Source organism: Salvelinus sp. IW2-2015, linkage group LG4q.1:29 (assembly GCF_002910315.2).
Source record: "Salvelinus sp. IW2-2015 linkage group LG4q.1:29, ASM291031v2, whole genome shotgun sequence".
Taxonomy (NCBI): domain Eukaryota; kingdom Metazoa; phylum Chordata; class Actinopteri; order Salmoniformes; family Salmonidae; genus Salvelinus; species Salvelinus sp. IW2-2015.
The window spans coordinates 72040582-72066539 of record NC_036842.1 but is presented as its reverse complement, the minus strand read 5'-3'; the positions used below and the strand labels follow the sequence as shown (position 1 = coordinate 72066539).

At 42.6% G+C, this 25958-nt stretch overlaps 1 protein-coding gene across 1 annotated transcript in view; it reads left to right on the top strand.

Moving 5' to 3' along the window:
• Positions 1-7448: 7448 nt before the first annotated feature.
• The window catches only part of LOC111960994 (inositol 1,4,5-trisphosphate-gated calcium channel ITPR2-like), a 162637-nt gene continuing 144127 nt past the window's right edge, over positions 7449-25958 (top strand). Inside the window, exon 1 of the mRNA XM_070443090.1 lies at positions 7449-7888. Coding sequence (XP_070299191.1) covers positions 7797-7888 — 92 coding nt within the window. The 5' untranslated portion in view covers positions 7449-7796. The remainder of the gene's footprint in view (positions 7889-25958) is intronic.

The window sequence follows — 25958 nt, the reverse complement described above, 5'->3', positions numbered from 1 at the left end:
GTTTTACCCTCGTCGAAAATCCTATAAGATTCCAATGAGAAAATCCTATTAAAATCTAAATGAAAATCCTATCAGATTTTGGAACCAGTACTATTGGACACATATAGGATTCTATCCTTTTCATCGGTTGCATCAGTAGGATACATACTGATGCCCACCATTCTACTCAATGCATCGTCAATYAGCGCTGATGAACATTTCCTCAGAAGTACTTTACAGTGGCTTGGAAATACAATGCCATTCAAAAGGAGGRAAATAATTAGTAGGAAAACTTTTGTCCTCATTTTGAAGTCGCCAGATTGACTTTAGATGCAGTATAACCACAGATAGAACAATGAGACAMATATTTCACCGGATGTATAAATGTGAAGCATTTCACTAAGAGGAAGCCTACTGGTGAGCAGTGGGTGAAGATGGAACGAGATGGATTTTGGCCGATATTCTGAAAATGTTCTCATCGATTAATCATTTACTCTCAATACAGTTTTCTGTTCCCAAAACTAGAATCTGCTACGTACAGAGTGGACTAAGTTTTGTTGACTTTAACCTTCGCAAAAGTTTAATACATTGCGCTGTGTAGATGGAGTGCAAAGGCGAATTGAGTGATTGCACACGCGCACTTCACAGAGTAGGCGTTCCCTAATGCAAATATGCAGATGTGAGCTACAACACGCCAATAGGATCTCGCTATCACGTGCTTGGCTCTGCCCAGCTCTTTGCTTGTTCTGCCCACTATGACTCAATTGTTCCCATTGGAAACGATAGGCAGTGGTCTATCATGGTTTAGTTATAKATCTTTGGTATAACGTTAGCTAGTTAGTTAAGATTGAGGGGAGGTCACCGGATTTGACCTAGCTAACGTTATCATTGCTAGCTATTTTTGACGAACTTTGCTAGCTAATGACAACATTGTCATCTGTCTAAAGTTAATTTGACGACATGCTAATGCTGGCGAAATTGTTTCCTACTAAACATTTGACTACTTTAGCAATGTCACCGTATTTCCAGGTAATTTAAACTAAACAGTCGTTAGACTCCGTCCAAAATAACTGGGTTTATCACGACTTTAGCGCACCACTATTGCGCCGCCGGTAGAGGGCGGCTTGAGAACGTTCATGACAATGGCATGACGCGACGGAGTGACAGAGTTTCTGTTCTTTCTGTCCTATAACATACAATCCTATAGGATAGGTTCCAAAATCTGAAATGACTTTCTTTTGGATTTTTTATTTTATTGAAATCCTATGGTATTTTTTGACCAGGGAGGATCCATTTCATCACGTGTGTGTGTGTGTGCGCGCGTATGTGTGTGAGAGAGAGAGTGTGAGAAAGAAAAAATAAAGAGAATGAATCATTTGCACATACCCAGAATTTTAATTAGTGAATAGGTGGTGCCAGCAATACACAATGTACAGGCAGAATTTGCACAAAGTCAACATACAGAATATACAATATAAATACAGTAAACATAAATAGTAATTAATTTATTGATTTATTCATGTGTGAACAATAAATGAGTAGCTCTACCCATCTCCATTAAAATATAGTAAATAAATAATTACAGGGGCAAAAATAGGAATATTTGAGTGGCAGGCAATACATTTAATCCATGCATGTATTCTATTCTGACCCTGCCTCACTATCTGGTGCATTATTGTTATAGRTGACTGAACATTATGTGGCAATGTAGGCTAGATTATATCATCATGTCACCACTGGCTGAGTGGTTTTACATGATCAGTGATGCCCTTATGTGTCTGGTGTCCTCTGGTGTCAGTATTGGTGTCCTTTGGTGTCAGTATTTGTCATGCGCTCACCACTGTTCTGAAGAATCATCATCATCATTATAATCATACACAGCAGCATCATCATCATCTTTCTACCTCCCAATATAATCATGATCATAATTATTCTTCTCAGATGTACGAGATAGACATTTAATAAATAGAGCAGACACAATTCCTTATTCTACATGGTAGACAATCATGTCTGTTCTACACTTATACTGAACAAAAATATAAACGCAACATGTAAAGTGTTGGTCCCATGTTCCATGAGCTGAAATAACAGATCCCAGAAATGTTCCATACGCACAAAAAGTGTATTTCTCTCAGATGTTATCCACATCCAAGTCAGTGAGCAATTATCCTTTGCTAAGATAATCCATCCACCTGACAGGTGTGTCATATCAAGAAGCTGATTAAACAGCATGATCATTACACAGGTGCACCTTGTGCAGGGGACAATAAAATGGCACTCTAAAATGTGTAGTTTTGTCACACAACACAGTGCCACAGATGTCTCAAGTTTTAAGGGAGAGTGCAATTGGCATGCTGACTGCAGGAATGTCCCCCAGAGCTGTTGCCAGATAATTGAATGTTCATTTCCCTACGTTGTTTTAGAAAATCTGGCAGTACGTCCAACCAGCTTCACAACCGCGGACCACGTGTAACCACGCCAGCRCAGGACCTCAACATCTGGCTTCTTCACCTGCGGGATCGTCTGAGACCAGTCACCCAGACAGCTGATGAAACTGAGGAGTATTTATGTCTGTAATAAAGCCCTTTTGTGGGTAAAAACTCATTTTGATTGCCTGGGCCTGGCTCCCAAGTGGGTGGGCCTATTCCCTCCCAGGCAAAAACTGAAATATCACATTTACATAAGTATTCAGACCCTTTACTCAGTACTTTGTTGAAGCACCTTTGGCAGCGATTACAGCCTTGAGTCTTCTTGGGTATGACGCTACAAGCTTGACACAGCTGTATTTGAGGTGTTTCTCCATTCTTCTCTGCAGATCCTGTCAAACTCTGTCAGGTTGGATGGGGAGCGTTGCGGTCTCTCCAGAGATATTCGATCGGGTTCAAGTCCTGGCTCTGGCTGGGCCACTCAGAGACTTGTCCAGAAGCCACCCCTGCGTTGTCTTGGCTGTGTGCCTAGTGTTGAAAGGTGAACCTTCGCCCCAGTCTGAGGTCCTGAGCGCAAGGATCTCTCGGAGGATCTTCTCCGTTCTCTTTCCCTCAGTTCTGACTACTCTCCCAGTCCCTGCCGCTGAAAKACATCCCTACAACATGATGCTGCCACCACCATGCTTCACCGTAGGGATYGTGCCAGGTTTACTCCAGACCTGATGCTTGGCATTCATGCCAAAATGTTAAATCTTGGTTTCATCAGACCAGAGAATCTTGTTTCTCATGGTCTGAGAGTCTTTAGGTGCCTTTTGGCAAACTCCAAGTAGGCTGTCATGTGCCTTTTACTGAGGAGTGGCTTCTATCTGGCCACTCAACCATAAAGGGCTGATTGGCGGAGTGCTGCAGAGATGGTTGTCCTTCTGGAAGGTTCTCCCATCTTCACAGAGGAGCTCTGGAGCTCTGCCAGAGGGACCATCAGGTTCTTGGTCACGTCCCTGACCAGGGCCCTTCTCTCCCGGTTGCTCAGTTTGGCTGGGCGGCCAGCTCTAGGAAGAGTCTTGGTGATTCCAAACTTCTTCCATTTAAGAATGATGGAGGCCACTGTGTTCTTGGGGACCTTCAATGCTGCATAKATGTTTTGGTACCCTTCCCTCCCTAGATCTGTGCCTCGACACAATCCTGTCTCTGAGCTCTACGGACAATTCCTTCGACCTCATACCTTGGTTTTTGCTCTGACATGCACTGTCAACTGTGGGACCTTACTATAGTCGGTGTGTGCCTTTCCAAATCATGTCCAATCAATTGAATTTATCACAAGTGGACTCCAATCAAGTTGTAGAAACATCTCAATGATGATCAATGGAAATAGGATCACCTGAGCTCAATTTCGAGTCTCATAGCAAAGGGTCTGAATATTTATGTAAATAAGGTATTTCTGTTTTTTTTTAGTACATTTGCAAAAATTTAAAAACTTGTTTTTACTTTGTAATTATGGGGTATTGTGTGTAGATTGATGAGGAAAAATGTGTATTTAATACATTTTAGAATAAGGCTGTAACGTAACAAAATGTGGAAAATATATTTGAGATTTGAGATTCTTCAAAGTAGCCACCCTTTGCCTTGATGACAGCTTTGCACACTCTTGGCTTTCTCTCAATCAGCTTCATGAGGTAGTCACCTGGAYGACATTTCAATTAACAGGTGTGCCTTGTTAAAAGTTAATTTGTGGAATTTCTTTCCTTCTTAATGCGTTTGAGCCGATCAGTTGTGTTGTGACAAGGTATGGGTGGTATACAGAAGATAGCCCTATTTGGTAAAAGACCAAGTCCCAACACACACACATGCCCACACACAAGCACACTCACAGCATTGCATAAACCGGAACACCAGGCCATTGACGTCCACTAATTTATCTCAATATAGAGCAAGTTTGCATGAAATAACCAGGAWATTGTATATTATTGTCTTTATTGCTGTATCTACTCATGTAAACACTGACATAGCAGAATTTTACATCCATTGCGTCTCAGTATCTGGAGGTTCTGTAACAGTGCACCTTCCRGAACACATGCCCACTGATCAGTCATGGGAAAAGAGAGTGGTCACAGACCAACACACTACATCTCCCAATGTGCAAGCTGGCCCATGGACCCCAGACTCCCTGGAGAACACCAGGGTTCACCAAGGGATTAAAGGTTAAATAGTCAGGGGCAAATATCAATCAGAGAATTTGCCTCTCACCATATAGAAATGGTTCTAACTATAATTCTTCAAAGTTCAACTTCTCATACATACAATAGACTCACATATTGTGTCAATACCTTTATATGGATCATGTGACGCGGTGATAACACACACACACACACACACACACACTTCGATAAATAACAAAGTGTCAGATGATGGCAGATGCTAAGCTACAGGAGGACTGTTTTGCTTGCACAGACTGGAATATGTTCTGGAATATTGGCTTCATCAATAAGTGCATCGATGACGTCGTCCACATAGTGACCGTACGTGCATACCCCAACTAGAAGCCACGGATTACAGGCAACATCCGCATTGAGCTAATGGCTAGAGCTGACACTTTCAAGGAGCGGGACTCTAACCCAGAAGCTAATAAGAAATCCCGCWATGCCCTCCGATGAACCATCAAACAGTCAAAGGGTCAATACAGYACTAAGATCGAATCATACTACACCGGCTCTGACGCTCATCGGATGTGGCAGGGCTTGCAAACCATTATAGACTACAAAGGGAAGCACAGCTGAGAGCTGCCCAGTGATACGAGCCTACCAGACGAGCTAAACTACTTCTATGCTCATGTCGAGGCAAATAACACTGAAACATGCATGAGAGCACCAGCTGTTCCGGAAMACTGTGTGATCACGCTCTCCACAGCCGATGTGAGTAAGACCTTTAAACAGGTCAACATTCACAAGGCCGCAGGGCCAGACGGATMACCAGGACGTGTACTGCGAGCAGGAGCTGACCAACTGGCAAGTGTCTTTACTGACATTTTCAACCTCTCCTTGTCCGAGTCTGTAATWCCAACATGTTTTAAGCAGACCACCATAGTCCCTGTGCCCAAGAATACTAAGGTAACCTGCCGAAATGACTACCGACCCGTAGCACTTCTGTAGCCATGAAGTGCTTTGAAAGGCTGGTCATGGCTCACATCAACACCATTATCCCAGAAACCCWAGACCCACTCCAATTTGCATACCGCCCTAACAGATCCACAGATGATGCAATCTCTAAGAAACACCTATGTGAGAATGCTATTCATTGACTACAGCTCAGTGTTCAACACCATAGTGCCCTCAAAGCTGATCAATAAGCTAAGGACCCTGGGACTAAACGCCTCCCTTGCAAACTGGATCATGGACTTTCTGAAGGGCCACCCCCAGGTGGTAAGGGTAGGTAACAACACATCCTCCCCGCTGATCCTCAACACAGGGGCCCCTCAGGGGTGCGTGCTCAGTCCCGTCCTATACTCCCTGTTCACTCATGACTGCATGGCCAGGCACGACTCCAACACCGTCATTAAGTTTGCCGATGACACAACAGCCTGATCACAGACAACGACGAGACAGCCTATAGGGAGGAGTTCAGAGACCTGACTGTGTGGTGCCAGGATAACAACCTCTCCCTTAACGTGATCAAGACAAAAGAGATGATTGTGGACTACAGGAAAAAGAGGAACGAGCACGCCCCCATTCTCATTGACGGGGCTGTAGTGGAGCAGGATGAGAGCTTCAAGTTCCTTGGTGTCCACATCACCAACAAACTAACATGGTCCAAGCACACCAAGACAGTTGAGAAGAGGGCACAACAAAACCTATTACCACTCAGGAGACTGAAAAGATTTGGCAATGGTCCTCAGATCCTCAAAAGGTTCTACAGCTGCAACATCGAGAGCGTCCTGACTGGTTGCATCACTTCCTGGTATGGCAACTGCTCGGCCTACAGAGGGTAGGCACTACAGAGGGTAGTGTGTACGGCCCAGTACATCACTGGGGCAAAGCTTCCTYCCATCCAGGACCTCTATACCAGGCGTGTCAGAGGAATGCCCAAAAATTGTCAAAGACTCCAGCCACCCTAGTCATAGACTGTTCTCTCTGCTACCGCACGGAAAGCAGTACCGGAGTGCCAAGTCTAGGTCCAAGAGGCTTCTAAACAGCTTCTATCCCCAAGCCATAAGACTTCCTGAACATCTAATCCAAATGGCTACCCAGACCTTTGCATTGCCCCCCCCCCCCCCCCCCCCCCCTTACCCGGCTTACTCTCTGTTGTTATCATCTATGCATAGTCACTTTAATAACTCTACCTACATGTACACATTACCTCAATTACCTCAACAAACCGGTGCCCCGCACATTGACTCTGTACCAGTACCGCCTGTATATAGTCTTGCTATTGTTATTTTACTGCTGCTTTAATTACTTGTTACTTTTATTTCTTATTCTTATTCAAATTGATTTTACTTTTAACTTTTAACTCCGTTGTTGGTTAGGGGCTCGTAAGTAAGCATTTCACTGTGAGGTCTTCACCTGTTGTTGTATTCGACGCATGTGACTAATACAATTTGATTTGACTTGATTTGGTTTATGGTGCTTTCAAGACAACTGTGAACTTGGAAAAATACGAGGTTAAATCATGACGTCAGTGATCTTCAGGTCGGAAAGTCGGAAATCTTCAAAGAGGCCCGAGTTCCCTATCGGAACTTGTTTTATTCCCAGTTGTCTTGAACGGACTGAAGTCGGAGATTTCCGAGTTCCCAGTTGTTTTGAACGCGGCAACACACACACACACACATACCCACGCACAAGCACACCATTGCATAACCCGGAACTCCAGGCCATTGATGTCCACTAATTTATCTCATTACAGAGCAAGTTTGCAAGAAATAGCCAGGAAATGTTCAATTATAGAATTGATTGCTGTGTCTACTCATGTACGCACTTACATAGCAGAATTGTACATCCATTGCTTCTCAAAGCATTTGGATATGAGTAGGCCAACATTAGACGGGATAGGCTGACTGGTTCTGTATCTGCGCCTCCAACAGAACCAGTCTCCTCCCCTAAAGTTGATGTGAAAGAGAGAACATTATGCTGTCTGAACACGGGAAGAAGTTGGGTTCATAAACTAAATCGGCAGTTTGTTTACAGTAACTCCAAGTTTTTCCTTTGTCGTCTTTTTGTAATTTTGACTGGTAAAAACGGGAAAACATGTCTCGTTTCTGGGCGGTGTTGTTCGCAATTTGACGAGTGATACGCAGGATTGTTGCCAAGATACATTGTAACGTGTCAGAGGGATAACTTAATCAAACCAAGACGGCTGTATGTCCCTGGAAAGACGACTTTTGGACAGAATTAAGCGAAAATGTCAGACAACAGATCTAGTTTTCTTCATATTGGAGACATTGTGTCGCTGTACGCAGAAGGCACTGTCAATGGCTTCATCAGTACATTGGGGTATGTTCCCTCTAATAATCTAATTAAATATTATGTGTATCTAAAACCATGTTTGATGAAAATCTGTGACAAACAGCTACAGGCTCGTTTGGCGTCCGATGCATGAAATGGGTCAATGTAACATGCAGTGTGAGATTYGTGTCTGTGGATCTGGGGTTGAGAAGTCGGAAGTTGAAAAGGCCTAATCACAAGCAATTGTATCAAGGAGGAAATGAAGATGAGTAACATTGCACAGTTATGCAAGTATAATAGGAATCCAAACTTTATGTGCATGTACCTCGCTAGTGTAACCAATGCGTGCGCAATGTCCTGTACACATGCAGCCACTTTATTACTCTCAGGGCGTCAAATGGTTTACTGGGAAAGGATTATGTGCTGTAATCCATGACCTAATCAAAATAGTATGAAGTGTTTTGTGAGAGGTCGTGGCCCTTTTTGTAGTAGTAGCACGTGCTGTGATGTGACTGAAGAATTGTACTCGAATGCTCACACCTGTTTGATCAAGATGAGCTGTAATGTGTGGAATGTGTATGATATATTCACCAGGGTGTCCTCCAATGCAACATGAATAATTGTTGGGTTGTTGAATTCACCCTTATGAAAAGAAACTTGTAGTATAACATCCGTTTGAGTGCAGTATGATTCAAATAATGCATCCAAAATACCACAGTTGACTGCAGTTACTGTAAAGGTGCTAGTGTGTGTGGCCAATACTTTCATCTGCTGAAAGTTATGATAGAAAACCTTCACTAACCTTTCCACTTTAAAAATATATAKWTTTTTTACTTTTGGGTAATGAAAACCTTTCCAAATGCACAGAATCTGAATGAGGTTTAGGTTCAGTTTTTTGACAACAGTGAAGGAAGGCCAAAGTAAGGTACGCGTATAGGTGCACTATAGTCTGGGGACAGGGGACCACTGGTCGAGCACAAAACGTCACAGTGAATAACCTGCACTCAGAGTTTTGGGGTACTGGTTGCTGAAGGGATTCTTCCCAGAGTAGGTCTAACAAGTACTCTTAAATGGTGTAGTATTATACAATGGGTGGGTCTAATCCTGAATGCTGATTGGTTAAAACKGCTTTCCAGCCGGTGTCTATTCCACAAGTTACCACCGGCTAAATCTAGGATGTTAAAATGCCTATTTAGTCTGTACCATCTTACTGCTCAGTCCACTGTCTCATCAGCTATAAAAAGCATCTAGACATTATCTCACATTTCTTTAAGACTAACATTTCGTTTTCAACAGCGGAGATTTGTATAATCCATTTTTATGGATATATAATGTAACTTGAAAAAAGGTCAAATGAAACGAAGTGCAGCTAGTTTTCAGTCTTTCCAGCTTCAGTTTGAAGTGATTGTGTTAGCTGTGTTGTTGGCTAGCTCCTCTGAACAGCAGTGACGAGTGAGTACATTTTCTATGCCAGGCAAATTCGCCCCTCATTGTTATGGATGTATCCAAATGTCACCAGAAAACCGCTTAAACAAATGCAAATGCAGCTGCTTTGCTGTTATTCTGACTGCACTTTTTTTTAACGTGAATGTAAGTTAGCCTTAGTTGGCTAGCTAGCAAGCAGGGGATAAGAACGTTGCCAGCCATTATGGCAACGGAACGTTTAGAACGAACAACTGGGTCACGTACATAGATGCAGAACAAAAAGACTGAATGACTGGGTCGCATCTCTGGCAACAGAACCAATAGAACGAACGACCAGCCGGCRTGGGTAGCAASCCTAGATTTGTGTCAGGACTATATCTTGTGGTAGGATGAAATAGTATGAAAAATTCCTCAAAATAATATTTRTTTAATGAAAATATGTCAATCATAATTTGAATATGGTGGTAACCCATTGTATGAAAGTGATAATGCCCTCGAAGCCAGTGTTTGGTTGATATATTGGCCCTCGACAAACTAAAACCCATGCCATGGCATTATCACTTAATTTTAGTGTTTTTTCAATTAATGAAAGTTTATTATCATAAATAACAGCTAATTCCAAGGACCATCTGAGAATTTCTACAAATATTAACTGGGAAGAGAATTGACTAATGCACCAAATAGACAAGCTGAGTTACTTATAGTGACTACAAGAAGAAAGTTCAAATGCGGCTCCAGCACTTCAGTGAATCTCTCAGCTCTGCCCTCTGCCCTCTAGGCCAGGAACAGGCTTGAATTGACAGACTGCCTCTGTGGACTGAATCTGCCCCACCCACTTCCCGCTCTTTCTCACATTCTCTCCCTCGCTTTCATTGTCTCAATCTACTTTCTCTTTCTGTGCTTTCAAACAGCAACTCTCCAAAAGCATAGCAGGCATGAGCAGAGGATCACTCCTGAATTCCATTCTCCTATCTATTATGGTCACTCAGAACCCCAGTGTGTTCACGAGACACACAAGCCATATTTTAATACCTTCAATGTGTCCTTGAGGTAATCACTGATCTGTAAAATTAGTGGATAGGTGAAATCCCATTGCTTTCAGCAATCATACTGTATCAGATCAGCAATTTCAAGCAGGAAGGAAGGGAAACGGGGACAATGTTTATATAGGGACAGACTGGCTTGTAACCTGGGCAGATGAAGCCTATAAAGGCCACAGATGGACCTATGCCAACAATATGAATCATATGACCTACTTTATGTTACTGAAAAGTAACTGGTCAAAGCCAATCTCAATGCAAATGTCAAAGCCATAAAATGTCTGAGTGCATAGTAGAGAGCTCAGCTGTTTTTAAAGCAAAGGTATAAAGTCTATCAGTGATTCATTAACTGATGCAGTCTGACAGCCAGGTCTGTGTGGTGTGCTTTATCAACACTACACACACCTAAAAATAAGCCTCATTCAAGGCCCAGGAAGTCAGTGGCAGAGATCCTGCCTGACTACATTGCAGGTGCATGCTCGATCTTACAACGCCTGTTTAGGTATGTAACATATCAGCTAACCKTGCGTTGCCCAAGCTCGGTCCTGGGGACCCCAAGGGGTGCACGTTTTGGTTTTTGATTCAAATAATCAAAGCTTGATTAGTTGATTATTTGAATCAGGCTTGTAGTGCTAGGGCAAAATCCAAAACGTGCACCCCTTGGGGTCCTGAGGACGCCGACCGAGATGGTCGCCTCGCTTCGCGTTCCTAGGAAACTATGCAGTATTTAGTTTTTTTATGTGTTATTCCTTACATTGGTACACCAGGTAATCTTAGGTTTCATTACATACAGCCGGGAGGAACTACTGAATATAAGAGCAACGTCAACTCACCATCGTTACAACCAGGAATATGACTCTCCCGAAGCGGATCCTGTGTTTTGCCTTCCACCCAATACAATGGATCTGATCCCAGCCGGTGACCCTAAACAACGACGCCGTAAAAGGGGCAAATGAAGCGGTCTCCTGGTCAGGCTTCGGAGACGGGCACATCGCGCTCCACTCCCTAGCATACTACTCGCCAATGTCCAGTCTCTTGACAATAAGGTTGATGAAATCCGAGGGCAAGGGTAAATTCCAGAGAGACATCAGGGATTGTAACGGGTCTTTTGCTTCACGGGAAACATGGCTCACTCGAGATAGACGCTCAACGGAGTCGTTGCCAGCCAGCTGGTTTCTTCAACGCATCGGGGGGGCGCGACAAACCAAGCACTCTTTTCGTGGTAGAGAGAGGGGCGGGGGTGTAATGCCTTATGAATCAACAGACGGGGTGTGATCATAACAACATACAGGAAAATCAAGTCCTTCTGTTCACCTGCCTCTAGAAATTCCTCACAATCAAACCCGAACGCGCGCATTATCTACCAAGGGAATTCTCTTCGATTATAATCAACAGCCGTATTATTCCCCCCCAAGCAGGACCCATCGATGGCCTAACGAACTTATCTGACTCTTGTATGAAACTGGGAACCACACACCCTGAGCTGATTCATCGTACGCGGGGATTTTAACAAGGCTAATCGTGAAAACAAAACTCCCAAATCTATCAGCATATCGATTGTGCTACGGCAGGCCTGTAAAAACTGGATCATATGTCCTATACTATTAACTTCCGCCGACGCATAATAAGGCCCTCCCCGCCTCCTGTCGGAAAAGCTGACCACGACTCATTTTGTTGCTTCCAGCCTACAAACAGCAAAACTAAAAACAGCAAGCTGCAGGGTCTGTTCACACGCTGGTCCGACCAATCTGATTCCACGCTTTCAGACTGCTTAATCACGCTGGATTGGCATGATGTTCCGCGCATTGCGGTCCAACACCAACATTGACGAATACGGCTGATTCGCGTGAGGCGAGCTTCATTAGAAAGTGCATTGACCGATGGTCGTACCCCACAGCAACGATTAAAACATTCCCAACCAGAAACCATGGACTTGATGGCAGGTCATTCGGCAGGAACTAAAAGCATGCGAACCACTGCTTTTACAACCAGGCAAGGTGACGGAAAACATGACCGAAATACAACACTATGTAGCTATTCCCTCCGCAAGTCAATCACAAGAACTCAAAAGTCCCGAGTATAGAGACAAAAGTAGAAGTCGCAATTCAAGCAGGCTGGCAGACCCACGAGGTTGTGGCAGGGTCTAACGTAGTCAAGTCACTGGAATTAAACAAAAAGTAAATTCGCAGCCGCGACGGTTGCGCGGACCTAGGAGTCTTGCTCGTCAGACAGACTAAATAACTTTTTTGTTACAATAACAGGTCACACTTGGACTTAGCTGGCTCCTCTAGCATACCACCATTAAAACTTGGGGCTCCCTTCAGCCTGACGCACTGGGGTCTGCACGGAATGCTCTGTATATGGAGTAACAAGCAGAGAGCTCTCACTTTAAACGGCGGTTAAGCAATGCCGTCGGGCCAATTGGGGGGGGGGGGCTGGCGGGCCCCAGACGGCATTCCCAGGGCCGCGTCCTCACACAAGAGGGGCATGCGGCAGACCCAGCTGGCTGGTGTGTTTAAGTGACATATTCATAAATCCTTATCCCAGTCTGCTGTTCCCACATGCTTCAAGAGGGGCGCACCATCTGTTCCTATTGCCAGAAAGCTAAGGTAACTGAGCTAAACGACTACCGCTCCGTAGCTAGCTCACTTCGCGTCATCATGAAGTGGCTTTGAGGAGACTAGTCAAGGACCATATCACCTCCACCCTACCTGACACCCTAGACCCACGTCCAATTTGCTTACCGACCCAATAGGTCCACAGACGACGCAATCGCAAACCACACTTGCACACTGCCCTAACCCATCTGGACAAGAGGAAATACCTATGTGAGAATGCTTGTTCATCGACTACAGCTCAGGCATTTAACACATAGTCCCTCCAAACTCGTCATCAAGGCTCGAGACCCCTGGGTCTCGACCCGCCCTGTGCAACTGGGTCCTGGACTTTCCTGACGGGCCGCCCCCAGGTGGTGAGGGTAGGTAACAACATCTCCACCCCGCTGTGATCCTCAACACCGGGCCCCACAGGGTGCGTTCTGAGCCCTCTCCGTACTCCCTGTTCACCCACGACTGCTGGCATGCAGCGCCTCCAACTCAATCATCAAGTTTGCGAGACACACTACAGTGTAGGCTGATTACCAACAACGACGAGACGGCCTACAGGGAGGAGGTGAGGGCCCTCGGAGTGTTGGTGTTAGAAAAACTTCAGCACTACGTCAACAAAAACAAGGAGATGATTGTGGACTTCAGGAAACACATGAGGGAGCAGCCCCCATCACATGACGGGCAGTAGTGGAGAAGGTGGACATTTACATTACATTTAACATTAAGTGCATTTAAGCAGAACGCTCTTCTCCAGAGCGACTTACAATTGGAAGTTCATACTATATTCATCCTGGTCCCCCGTGGGGAATGAACCCACACCCTGGGCGTTGCAGGCGCTATGCTCTACGCAATGAGCACACGGGAAACGTTAAAAGTTCCTCGGTGTACACATCACGGACAAACTGAATTGGTTCACCCACACAGACAGCGTTGTGAAGAAGGCGCAGCGGCGCCTCTTCAACCTCAGGGGCTGAAGAAATTCGGCTTGTCACCAAAAGCACTCACAAACTTCTACAGATGCACAATCGAGAAGCATCCTGTCGGGCTGTATCACCGCTGGTACGCAACTGCTCCGCCCACAACCGTAAGGCTCTCCAGAGGGTAGTGAGGTCTGCAGAACGCATCACGGGGGCAAACTACCTGCCCTCCAGGACACCTACACCACCGATGTCAAGGAAGGCCATAAGATCATCAAGGACAACAACCACCCGAGCACTGCCTGTTCACCCGCTATCATCCAGAAGGCGAGGTCAGTACAGGTGCATCAAAGCAGGGACCGAGAGACTGAAAAAGCAATTCTATCTCAAGGCCATCAGACTGTTAAAACAGCCACCTAACATTTAGTGGCCGTGCAACATACTGACATCAATCCAGCCACTTTAATAATGGGAATTGATGGAAATTATGTAAAAATGTATCACTAGCCACTTTAAACAATGCCACTTAATATAATGTTTACATACCCTACATTACTCATCTCATATGTATATACTGTACTGTATATCATCTACTGCATCTTGCCATCTTTATGTAATACATGTATCACTAGCCACTTTAAACTATGCCACTTTATGTTTACATACCCTACATTACTCATCTCATATGTATAGACTGTACACTATACCATCTACTGCATCTTGCCTATGCCGTTCTGTACCATCACTCATTCATATATCTTTATGTACATATTCTTTATCCCTTTACACTTGTGTGTATAAGGTAGTGGTTGTGGAATTGTTAGGTTAGATTACTTGTTGGTTATTACTGCATTGTCGGAACTAGAAGCACAAGCATTTCGCTACACTCGCATTAACATCTGCTAACCATGTGTATGTGACAAATACAATTTGATTTGATTTGACCGAGTTTGGGAAACACTGAGCTAGCCACATGTAGAGCTGTGCTTTTACTGGTATTTTCAGCATTATCCCCAAGTGTTGCTGCATGTAGAAAATCGGACACCGATTTGCCGATGTTTTATTATTTAAAAAATATATATTATTATTATTTAAAAAAATGTTTTAACACCTTTTATTTAACTAGGCAAGTCAGTTAAAAACACATTTTTATTTTCAATGACAGCCTAGGAACAGTGGATTAACTGCCTCGTTCAGGGGCATAACAACAGATTTTTACCTTGTCAGCTCGGGGATTTGTTTTAGCAACCTTCTGGTTACTAATCCAACGCTCTAACCACCTGCCTTACATTGCACTCCACGAGGAGCCTGCGTGGCAGGCTGACTACCTGTTACGTGAGGGCAGTAAGTTGCTAGCTAGCATTTAAACTTATCTTATAAAAAAACAATCAATCTTAACATAATCACTAGTTAACTACACATGGTTGATGATATTACTAGTTTATCTAGCGTGTCCTGCGTTGCATATAATCAATGCGGTGCCTGTTAATTTCTCATCGACTCACAGCCTACTTCGACAAACGGGTGATGATTTAACAAGCGCATTTGCGAAAAAAGCACTGTCGTTGCACCATGTACCTAACCATAAACATTTCTTTAAAATCAATACACAAGTACATATTTTTAAACCTGCATATTTAGTTAATATTGCCTGCTAACATTAATTTCTTATAACTAGGGAGATTGTGTCACCTCTCTTGCGTTCCGTGCAAGCAGTCAGGGTATATGCAGCAGTTTGGGCCACCTGGCTCATTGCGAACTGTGTGAAGTCCATTTATTCCTAACAAAGGCCATAATTAATTTGCCAGAATTGTACATAATTATGACATAACATTGCACAACCTTCAATGTAACAGCAATATTTATACTTAGGGTTGCCACCCGTTAGATWAAATACGGAACGGTTCCGTATTTCTCTGAAAGAATAAACGTTTTGTTTCCGAAATGATAGTTTCCGGATTCGACCATATTAATGACCTAAGGCTCGTATTTCTGTGTGTTATTATGTTATAATTAAGTCTATGATTTGATATTTGATAGAGCGGTCTGACTGAGCGATGGTAGGCATCAGCAAGCTCGTAAGCATTGCGCTGTTTATGACTTCAAGCCTATCAACTCCCGAGATTAGGCTGGTGTAACCATTGTGAAATGGCTAGCTAGTTAGCGGGGTGCGCGCTAATAGCGTTTCAAATGTCACTCGCTCTGAGACTTGGAGTGGTTGTTCCCCTTGCTCTGCATGGGTAACGCTGCTTCGAGGGTGGCTGTTGTCGATGTGTTCCTGGTTCAAGCCCAGGTAGGATGGAGGAGAGGGATGGAAGCTATACTGTTACACTGGCAATACTAAAGTGCCTATCAGAACATCCAATAGTCAAAGGTATATGAAATACAAATCGAATAGAGAGAAATAGTCCTATAATTCCTATAATAACTACAACCTTAAACTTCTTACCTGGGAATATTGAAGACTCATGTTAAAAAGAACCACCAGCTTTCATATGTTCTGAGCAAGGAACTTAAACGTTACCTTTTTTACATGGCACATATTGCACTTTTACTTTCTACTCCAACACTTTGTTTTAGCTTTATTTAAACCAAATTGAACACGTTTCATTATTTATTTGAGGTTAAATTGATATTATTAATGTATTATATTAAGTTAAAATAAGTGTTCATTCAGTATTGTTGTAATTGTCATTATTACAAATAAAAGAATAAAAACAATTGTCAGATTAATCGGTATCGGCGTTGAAAAATCATAATCGGTCGACCTCTACTCTGGAGTAAATGTCAGTTGGCTTTTCATAGCCGATCATTCAGAGTTAGAGACAGAAGGTCCGGGACAAGGTAGCACTTCCGGTGAATAGGTCAGGGTTCCATAGCTGCAGGCAGAACTGTTGAAACTGGAGCAACAYCACGACCAGCTGGACTGGGGACAGCATGGAGTCATCAGYTCAGGTAGTCCWGAGGCATGGTKCTAGAGCTCAGGTTCTCCGAGAGAGTTCGAGGGAGCATACTTAAATTCACAGGACACCGGATAAGACAGGAAAAATACTCCAGATATAACAGACTGATCCTAGCACCCCAACACAAACTATTACAGCATAAATTCTGGAGGCTGAGACCGGAGGGGTCGGGAGACACTGTGTCCCCGTCCGATGWTACTCTCGGACAGGGCCAACCAGGCAGGATATAACCCCACCCACTTTGCCAAAGCACAGCCCCCACACCACTAGAGGGATATCTTCAAACCACCAACTTCCTACCCTGAGATAAGGCCGAGTATAGCCCACGAAGACCTCCCCCATGGCATGAACCCAAGGGGGTGTGCCAACCTGGACAGGAAGATCACGTCAGTGACTCAACCCACTCAAGTGACGCACCCCTCCTAGGGACTGCATGGAAGAGCGCCAGTAACTCAGCCCCCGTAACAGGGTTAGAGGCAGAGGATCCAGGTTGAGGGAGGAGAACTGGCCAGGCAGAGACGGCAAGGGCTGTTCGTCGCTCCAGTGCCTTTCCGTTCACCTTCACACTCCTGGGCCAGACTACACTCAATCATAGGACCTACTGAAGAGATTAATCCAATCACTCAATCAATCAATGCATGCCTGGTTGTGGGTGTGTGTTTGTTAGGGGGATCGCCTGAGCCAGGGGAGACGTAGCTCTGCAAATCTTTATCACACTAAACCTATTATTTGGCAGGGAATACTATTTCTAGATCAGTGATTCTACACCTCACTTCTCAAGTTGATCTTCTCCAGTCGACTCGAAGTTGTAGCTGAAAATGAGTCAAATAGGGGCTGTTAAAACCTCTTAAGGATTAGCCCCTTTTTATACATTTTTGCRTAAAATGTCATACTCAAATCTGCCTGTAGCTCAGGCCCTGAAGCAAGGATATGCATATTCTTGGTACCATTTGAAAGGAAATACTTTGACGTTTATGGAAATGTGAAAGGAATGTAGTAGAATATAAAACGATAGATCTGGTAAAAGATCATACAAAAAAAACAACATTATTTTGTATTATTTTTGAGCCATCTTTGAAATGCAAGAGAGAGGCCGTAATGTATTATTCCAGCCCAGGTGCAATTTAGATTTTGGCCACTAGATGGCATTAGTGTGTGTAAAGTTTTAGACTGATCCAATGAACCGTTGCATTTCTGTTCAGATTCTTGTATCAAGACTGCCCAAATGTGCCTAATTTGTTTATTATTAACTTTTCATGTTCAAATTGTGCACTCTCCTCAAACAATAGCATGGTATTCTTTCACTGCAATAGCTACTGTAAATTGGACAGTGCAGTTAACTTAAATTCTTGTTAATCTTTCTGCCAATATCAGATATGTCTATGTCCTGGGAAATGTTCCTGTTACATACAACCACATGCTAATCGCATTAGCCTACGTTAGCTCAACCGTCCTGTGGAAGGGACACCGATCCCAAATAAGTTTAAAGGGTCGCATCAATGGTTGTGTCCAAATACCCATACTTGCGTCCTAAATAGTAGGCAGTTTAATAATGTGACATTTCGAAAATCGACTATACTTTAAATGCCTGGATGTAATACTAATTTCGGCTTTGACAACAGCTGATCAATTAGATATGGGGATGCGCTACCGAAATCAACGAATAGCAGGAAACAACTCAATCACGCATGGCGCATTCTCAGTATGCGATAAGAYAATGTTTAATAGTATGTGACATTTCTAAAATGTAGTATGRTTTAAATGGTAGGATGTTGGTCATTTCGGCTCTTCATGTAGTAGAATTATATGCACCCTTTTCCACGATGCATTGGAAGAGGTGGTCTGCGAGTGATGGGCCCTAGTTCTCTTCAAGTAGCCAAACAATAAAACTAGGCAACTTAATTTCGAAGATGCCCGAAGCTTCTGCGATGGTGTTCAAATGTAGGCTWAGTAGCTTTTGTTCTCTTTAAAATTATCACGAGTATTGATTGCATTGTAGGTTACATATTTTTACCCAAAGTGGGTTTCTGTTTTCTCAGTGTTTGAATGTGTTGGCACTGGGATTCGGGATGTGGCTGCGTTACTTATGTCATGTTAATCAGGCCTTTTAATTTGAACATATGGAGTGTTTTAGTTTTGTAGGTTAGGCTACCTATTTCATTATTTAATTGATGGATCAAGCCTTAAGTCATTCTGATCTCGTTCCCAATGATCAGTGCTTTAGTATGTTGTTGTCCAGTGGCTCTGAATTTGCAATGCACCCAACTGTCCTKATTTTTCTGTACAATAGCCTTTTGATTTTAATATTTTAAACGTTTTGGTGTGTGTACTAGGCTATTTCATTTATATATGCTACAGCACTTTGATTACATTAATAAATATGTTGAAATGGAACCAAACTATGTTGTCAGTCCATTTGAAATACGATAGATGGGCTATATGGTCTATCACCAGCCTGAGTAGGCCTATAATGCCATTCCTATTCTATTCAAATTTGAGAGAAATTAATTWAATTGGAAATMAGCTGTTATCAGGCTAGTTTATGCGATGCATGTCTGTTGAATTTGGAAAAATTCACCTGCACTCGGCCCTGCCCCYCCTACTCAGCCAATCAGGAGCTTCTACTGCGTTGTGGCCGTGGCATACTGCATACTTTTTACTAAATGGTACGTGCTAAATAGTATGCAGTTTAAGTATGTAGTACATTAGTGTGGGTATTCGGACATGGCCACTGATACCAACCATTGTAGCTAATTTGGGAGGTAGCTCCAACTGGGATTCTAACCTGGGTCCAGAGACGGATGAGCTCGCTAGGTATTGGATTAAGGTCGCTACATTACTCCAGACCGTCGGGAGAGCGTATTTCCACTCCCCATGCTTGTCTATACCAAGTTCGTCACGTGTACATGCCTCTCGGATGGCGCCCTCACACTTCTGACACCAATGTAGCGAATTTGGGGTGAAGTCCTGACCAGGACTCGAGCARGAATCCAGCGACTGTCAAGCGAGTCCCGGTCAGGGCTACCCCCGAATTCACTACAATATACTTTGATGGTTGGTTTAATTGCACCTAATTTACCCATTTTTAGCTACAACTTCCCGAGTCAGTTGGAGAGGATCAGCTTGAGCAAAGTGAGGTGTAGAATCACTGATCTACAAATTGTAGTCCCTGCCAAATAACAGGTTTTGATGACGTGGCATGCAACCATTGGTTGACGCAATGTAATGCCTGAGCATCTATTTTGGCAGGAACTCAACCATTGTGCATCCTTAATGGCACCCTGTTGCCTATAGTGCACTATTTAGTCCTTGCTTCCTTCATCCTCATTCCTCCAATTCCTCACCTCCCCCTCAAGGCACATTGCAGGAGAGTATCCAAGTTCCTTCCCCTCGACATCCTCCTCCAATTAGATTTGAGTATCATATAAGGCAAGAAATGAAGGAAACAAGGTTGGAATAAGCAATGATTTGAAGGCTAGTAATGTTTTCAGACACAGCCATGGTATCATGAATGTTGGCTCGATTCGCCATTACTGTACGCGTCACATGCAACCATGCCTCGACAGGCTTTGATGACTAAATCCATATTGACATATGATAGTAGCCTATATGATAGTAAGTATAAGCTCTTACTTAAATAAGTTCCTCAGGTCACACCTCATTTACAAACGCTCATTTCTCCTGAGGCTGATCTTCTCCCTGGGTCCAATCCTCTTTTTCTGTTGTGCTTATCTATCTTTCAAGCAAACAGACAAGTCAACACATTTCAGTTTAGTAGTCACTTGCTACTTTATACAACCCTAAGGTAGCCTGAATTGTGTATGAACTGTTCATAGACCTGTCATTTAGCTACACAGGGTAAATGACTGCAATTAATCTCATCCTCGGGCCTACTTTTAATCTTATTGAAAGCATTTAAGKTGAAAAAGGGGTACAATTTATTTATATATACACACATACATACATTACACACACTACCATTCAAAAGTTTGGGGTCACATAGAAATGTCCTTGTTTTTTAAAGAAAAGCACATTGTTTTTGTCCATTTAAAATCAAATTGATCAGAAATACAGTGCAGACATTGTTAATGTTGTAAATGACTATTGTAGCTGGAAYCGGCAGATTTAACAAAAATTGAATATCTACATAGGCTTACAGAGGCCCATTATCAGCAACCATCACTCCTGTGTTCCAATGACGCGTTGTGTTAGCTAATCCAAGTTTTTSATTTTAAAAGACTAATTGATCATTTGAAAAACCTTTTGCAGTTATGTTAGCACAGCTGAAAACTGTTGTGCTGATTTAATGATGCAATAAACAGGCCTTCTTTAGACTAGTTGAGTATCTGGAGCATCAGCATTTGTGGGTTCGATGACAACGAAACAAAGAACTTTCTTCTGAAACTCGTCAGTCTATTCTTGTTCTGAGAAATTAAGGCTATTCCATGAGAGAAATTGCCAAGAAACTGAAGATCTCATACAATGCTGTGTACTACTCCCTTCACAGAACAGTGCAAACTGGCTCTAACCAGAATAGAAAYAGGAGTGGGAGGCCCAGGTGCACAACTGAGCAAGAGAACAAGTACATTAGAGTGTCTAGTTTGAGAAACAGACGCCTCACAAGTCCTCAACTGGCAGCTTCATTAAATGGTACCCGCAAAACACCAGTCTCAACGTCAACAGTGAAGAGGTGACTCCGGGATGCTGGCCTTCTAGGCAGAGTTGCAAAGAAAAAGCCTTATCTCAGACTGGCCAATAAGATTAAGATGGGCAAAAGAACACAGACATTGGACAGAGGAACTCTGCCTAGAAGGCCAGCATCCCAGAGTCGCCTCTGCACTGTGCTTTTCTTTCAAAAACAAGGACATTTCTAGGTGACCCCAAACTATTGAACAGTAGTGTGTATATACGTACGTACATACATAAATACATACATACATACAGTTGAAGCCGGAAGTTTACATATACAGTTAGGTTGGAGTCATTAAAACTTGTTTTTCAACCACTCCACACATTTCTTGTGAAACTATAGTTTTGGCAAGTTGGTTAGAACATCTACTTTGTGCATGACACAAGTAATTTTTCCAACATTTGTTTAGACAGATTTATTCAGTTATAATTCACTATCACAATTCCAGTGGGTCAGAAGTTTACATACCACTAAGTTGACTGTGCTTGAAACAGCTTGGAAATTCCAGAAAATGATGTCATGGCTTTAGAAGCTTCTGATAGGCTAATTGACATAATTTGAGTCAATTGGGAGGTGTACCTGTGGATGTATTTCAAGGCCTACCTTCAAACTCAGTGCCTCTCTGCTTGATATCATGGAAAATCTAAAGAAATCAGCCAAGACTTCAGAAAATATTGTAGACCTCCACAAATCTGGTTCATCCTTGGGAGCATTTTCCGAACGCCTGAAGGTACCACGTTCATCTGTACAAACAATAGTACGCAAGAATAAACACCATGGGACCACGCAGCTGTCATACTGCTCAGGAACGAGATGTGTTCTGTCTCCTAGAGATTAATGTACTTTGGTGAAAAAAGTGCAAATCAATCCCCGAACAACAGCAAAGAACCTTGTGAAGATGCTGGAGGAAACAGGTACAAAAGTACCTATATCCACAGTAAAACAAGTCCTATATTGACAACCTGAAGGTCAGCAAGGAAGAAGCCTCTGCTCCAAAACCGCCATTAAAAAGCCAGACTACGGTTTGCACATGGGGACAAAGATCGTACTTTTTGAAGAAATGTCCTCTGATCTGATGAAACAATATAACTGTTTGGCCATAATGACCATTGTTATGTTTGGAAGAAAAAGGGGGTCTTGCAAGCTGAAGAACACCATCCCAACCTTGAAGCACGGTGGTGGCAGCATCATGTTGTGGGGGTGCTTTGCTGCAGGAGGACTGGTGCACTTCACAAAATAGATGGCATCATGAGGCAGGAAAATGATGTGGATATATTGAAGCAACATCTCAAGACATCAGTCAGGAAGTTAAAGCTTGGTCGAAAATGGGTCTTCCAAATGGACAATGCCCCCAGCATACTTCCAGATTTGTGGCAAAATGGCTTAAGGACAACAAAGTCAAGGTATCTGGAGTGGCCATCACAAAGCCCTGACCTCAATCCTAGAGAGTATTTGTGAGCATAACTGGAAAAAGCGTGTGTGAGCAAGGAGGCATACAAACCTGACTCAGTTACACCAGCTCTGTCAGGAGMAATGGGCCAAAATTCACCCAACTTATTGTGGGAAGCTTGTGGAAGGATACCCAAAACAATGTAAAGGCAATGCTACCAAATGCTAATTGAGGGTATGTAAAATTCTGACCCATTGGGAATGTGATGAAAGAAATGAAAGCTGAAATAAATCATTCTCTCTCCTATTAMTTGGACATTTCACATTCTTAGGACCACCACTTTATTTTAACTGGCCTAAGACAAGGAATTCTTACTAGGATTAAATGTCAAGAATTGTGAAAAACTGAGTTAAAATGTATTTGGCTAAGGTGTATGTAAACTTCCGACTTCAAATGTACATACAGTACCAATCAAAAGTTTGGATACACCTAGTCATTCCAGGGTTTTTCTTTTCACTATTTTCTACATTGTATAATAATAGTAACTACATCAAAACTATGAAATAACACATGGAATCATGTAGTAACCAAAAAAGTGTTGAACAAATGAAAATATGTTTGAGATTCTTCAAATAGCCAACCTTTGCCTTGATTACAACTTTGAGCATTCTCTCAATCCGCTTCATGAGGTAGTCACCTGAAATGCATTTCAATGAACAGGTGTGCCTTGTTCAAAGTTAATTTGTGGAATTTCTTTCCTTAATGCTTTTGAGCCAATCAGTTGTGTTGTGACAAGGTAGGGGTGGAATACAGAAAGATAGCCCTATTTGGTAAAAGACCAAGTCCATATTATGGCAAGAACAGCTCAAATAAGCAAAGAGAAACGACAGTCCATCATTACTTTAAGACATGAAGGTCAGTTAATCCAGAACATTTCAAGAACTTTGAATGTTTCTTAAAGTGCAGTCACAAAAACCATCAAGTGTTATGATGAAACTGGCTCTCATGAGGACCGCCACAGGAATGGAAGACCCAGAGTTACCTCTGCTGCAGAGGAAGAGAGATGTGCATGACCAAAGTAATTTTTCCAACATTGTTTAGACAGTATTATAATGAAATTATCTATCACAATTCCAGTGGGTCAGAAGTTTACATCACTAAGTTGACTGTGCTTGAAACAGCTTGGAAAATTCCAGAAAATGATGTCATGGCTTTAGAAGTTCTGATAGGCTAATTGACATAATTTGAGTCAATTGGAGGTGTACCTGTGGATGTATTCAAGGCTACCTTCAAACTCAGTGCCTCTTGCTTGATATGGGAAAATAAAAGAATCAGCCAATCAGAAAATATTGTAGACCTCCACAATTCTGGTTATCCTTGGGAGCATTTTCCGAACGCCTGAAGGTACACGTTCATCTGTACAAAATAGTAGCAAAATAAACACCATGGACACGCAGCTGTCATATGCTCAGGAACGAGATTGTGTTCTGTCTCCTAGAGATTAATGTACTTTGGTGAAAAAAGTGCAAATAATCCCCGAACAACAGCAAAGAACCTTGTGAAGATGCTGGAGGAAACAGGTACAAAAGTACTATATCCACAGTCAAGCAGTCTATATTGACAACCTGAAGGTCAGCAAGGAAGAAGCCTCTGCTCCAAAACCGCCATTAAAGCCAGATACGGTTTGCACATGGGGACAAGATCGTACTTTTTGGAGAAATGTCCTCTGATCTGATGAAACAATATAATGTTTTGGCCATAATGACATTGTTATGTTTGGAAGAAAAAGGGGGAGTCTTGCAAGCTGAAGACACCATCCCAATTGAAGCACGGTGGTGGCAGTATCATGTTGTGGGGGTGCTTTGCTGCAGGGGACTGGTGCACTTCACACAAATAGATGGCATCATGAGGCAGGAAATGATGTGTAATATTGAAGCAACATCTCAAGACATCAGTCAGGAAGTTAAAGCTTGGTCGCAAATGGGTCTTCCAAATGGACAATGACCCAAGCATACTTCAGATTTGTGGCAAAATGGCTTAAGGACAACAAAGTCAAGTATTGGAGTGGCCATCACAAAGCCCTGACTCAATCCTAGAGAGTATTTGTGAGCATAACTGGAAAAGCGTGTGTGAGCAAGGAGGCATACAAACCTGACTCAGTTACACCAGCTCTGTCAGGAGTAATGGGCCAAAATTCACCCAACTTATTGTGGGAAGCTTGTGGAAGGATACCCAAAACAATTAAAGGCAATGCTACCAAATGCTAATTGAGGGTATGTAAAATTCTGACCCATTGGGAATTGATAATGAAGAAATGAAAGCTGAAATATTCTCTCTCCTATTATTGGACATTTCACATTCTTAGGACCACCACTTTATTTTTTAACTGGCTAAGACAAGGAATTCTTACTAGGATTAAATGTCAAGAATTGTGAAACTGAGTTAAAATGTATTTGGCTAAGGTGTATTGTAAACTTCCGACTTCAAATGTACATACAGTACCAATCAAAAGTTTGGATACACCTAGTCATTCCAGGGTTTTTTTTTCACTATTTTCTACATTGTATAATAATAGTAACTACATCAAAACTATGAAATAACACATGGAATCATGTAGTAACAAAAAAGTGTTGAACAAATGAAAATATGTTTGAGATTCTTCAAATAGCCAACCTTGCCTTGATTACAACTTTGAGCATTCTCTCAATCCGCTTCATGAGGTAGTACCTGAAATGCATTTCAATGAACAGGTGTGCCTTGTTCAAAGTTAATTTGTGGATTTTCTTTCCTTAATGCTTTTGAGCCAATCAGTTGTGTTGTGACAAGGTAGGGGTGGAATACAGAAGATAGCCTATTTGGGTAAAAGACAAGTCCATATTATGGCAAGAACAGCTCAAATAAGCAAAGAGAAACGACAGTCCATCATTACTTTAAGACATGAAGGTCAGTTAATCCAGAACATTTCAAGAACTTTGAATGTTTCTTAAAGTGCAGTCACAAAAACCATCAAGTGTTATGATGAAACTGGCTCTCATGAGGACCGCCACAGGAATGGAAGACCCAGAGTTACTCCTGCTTGCAGAGGAC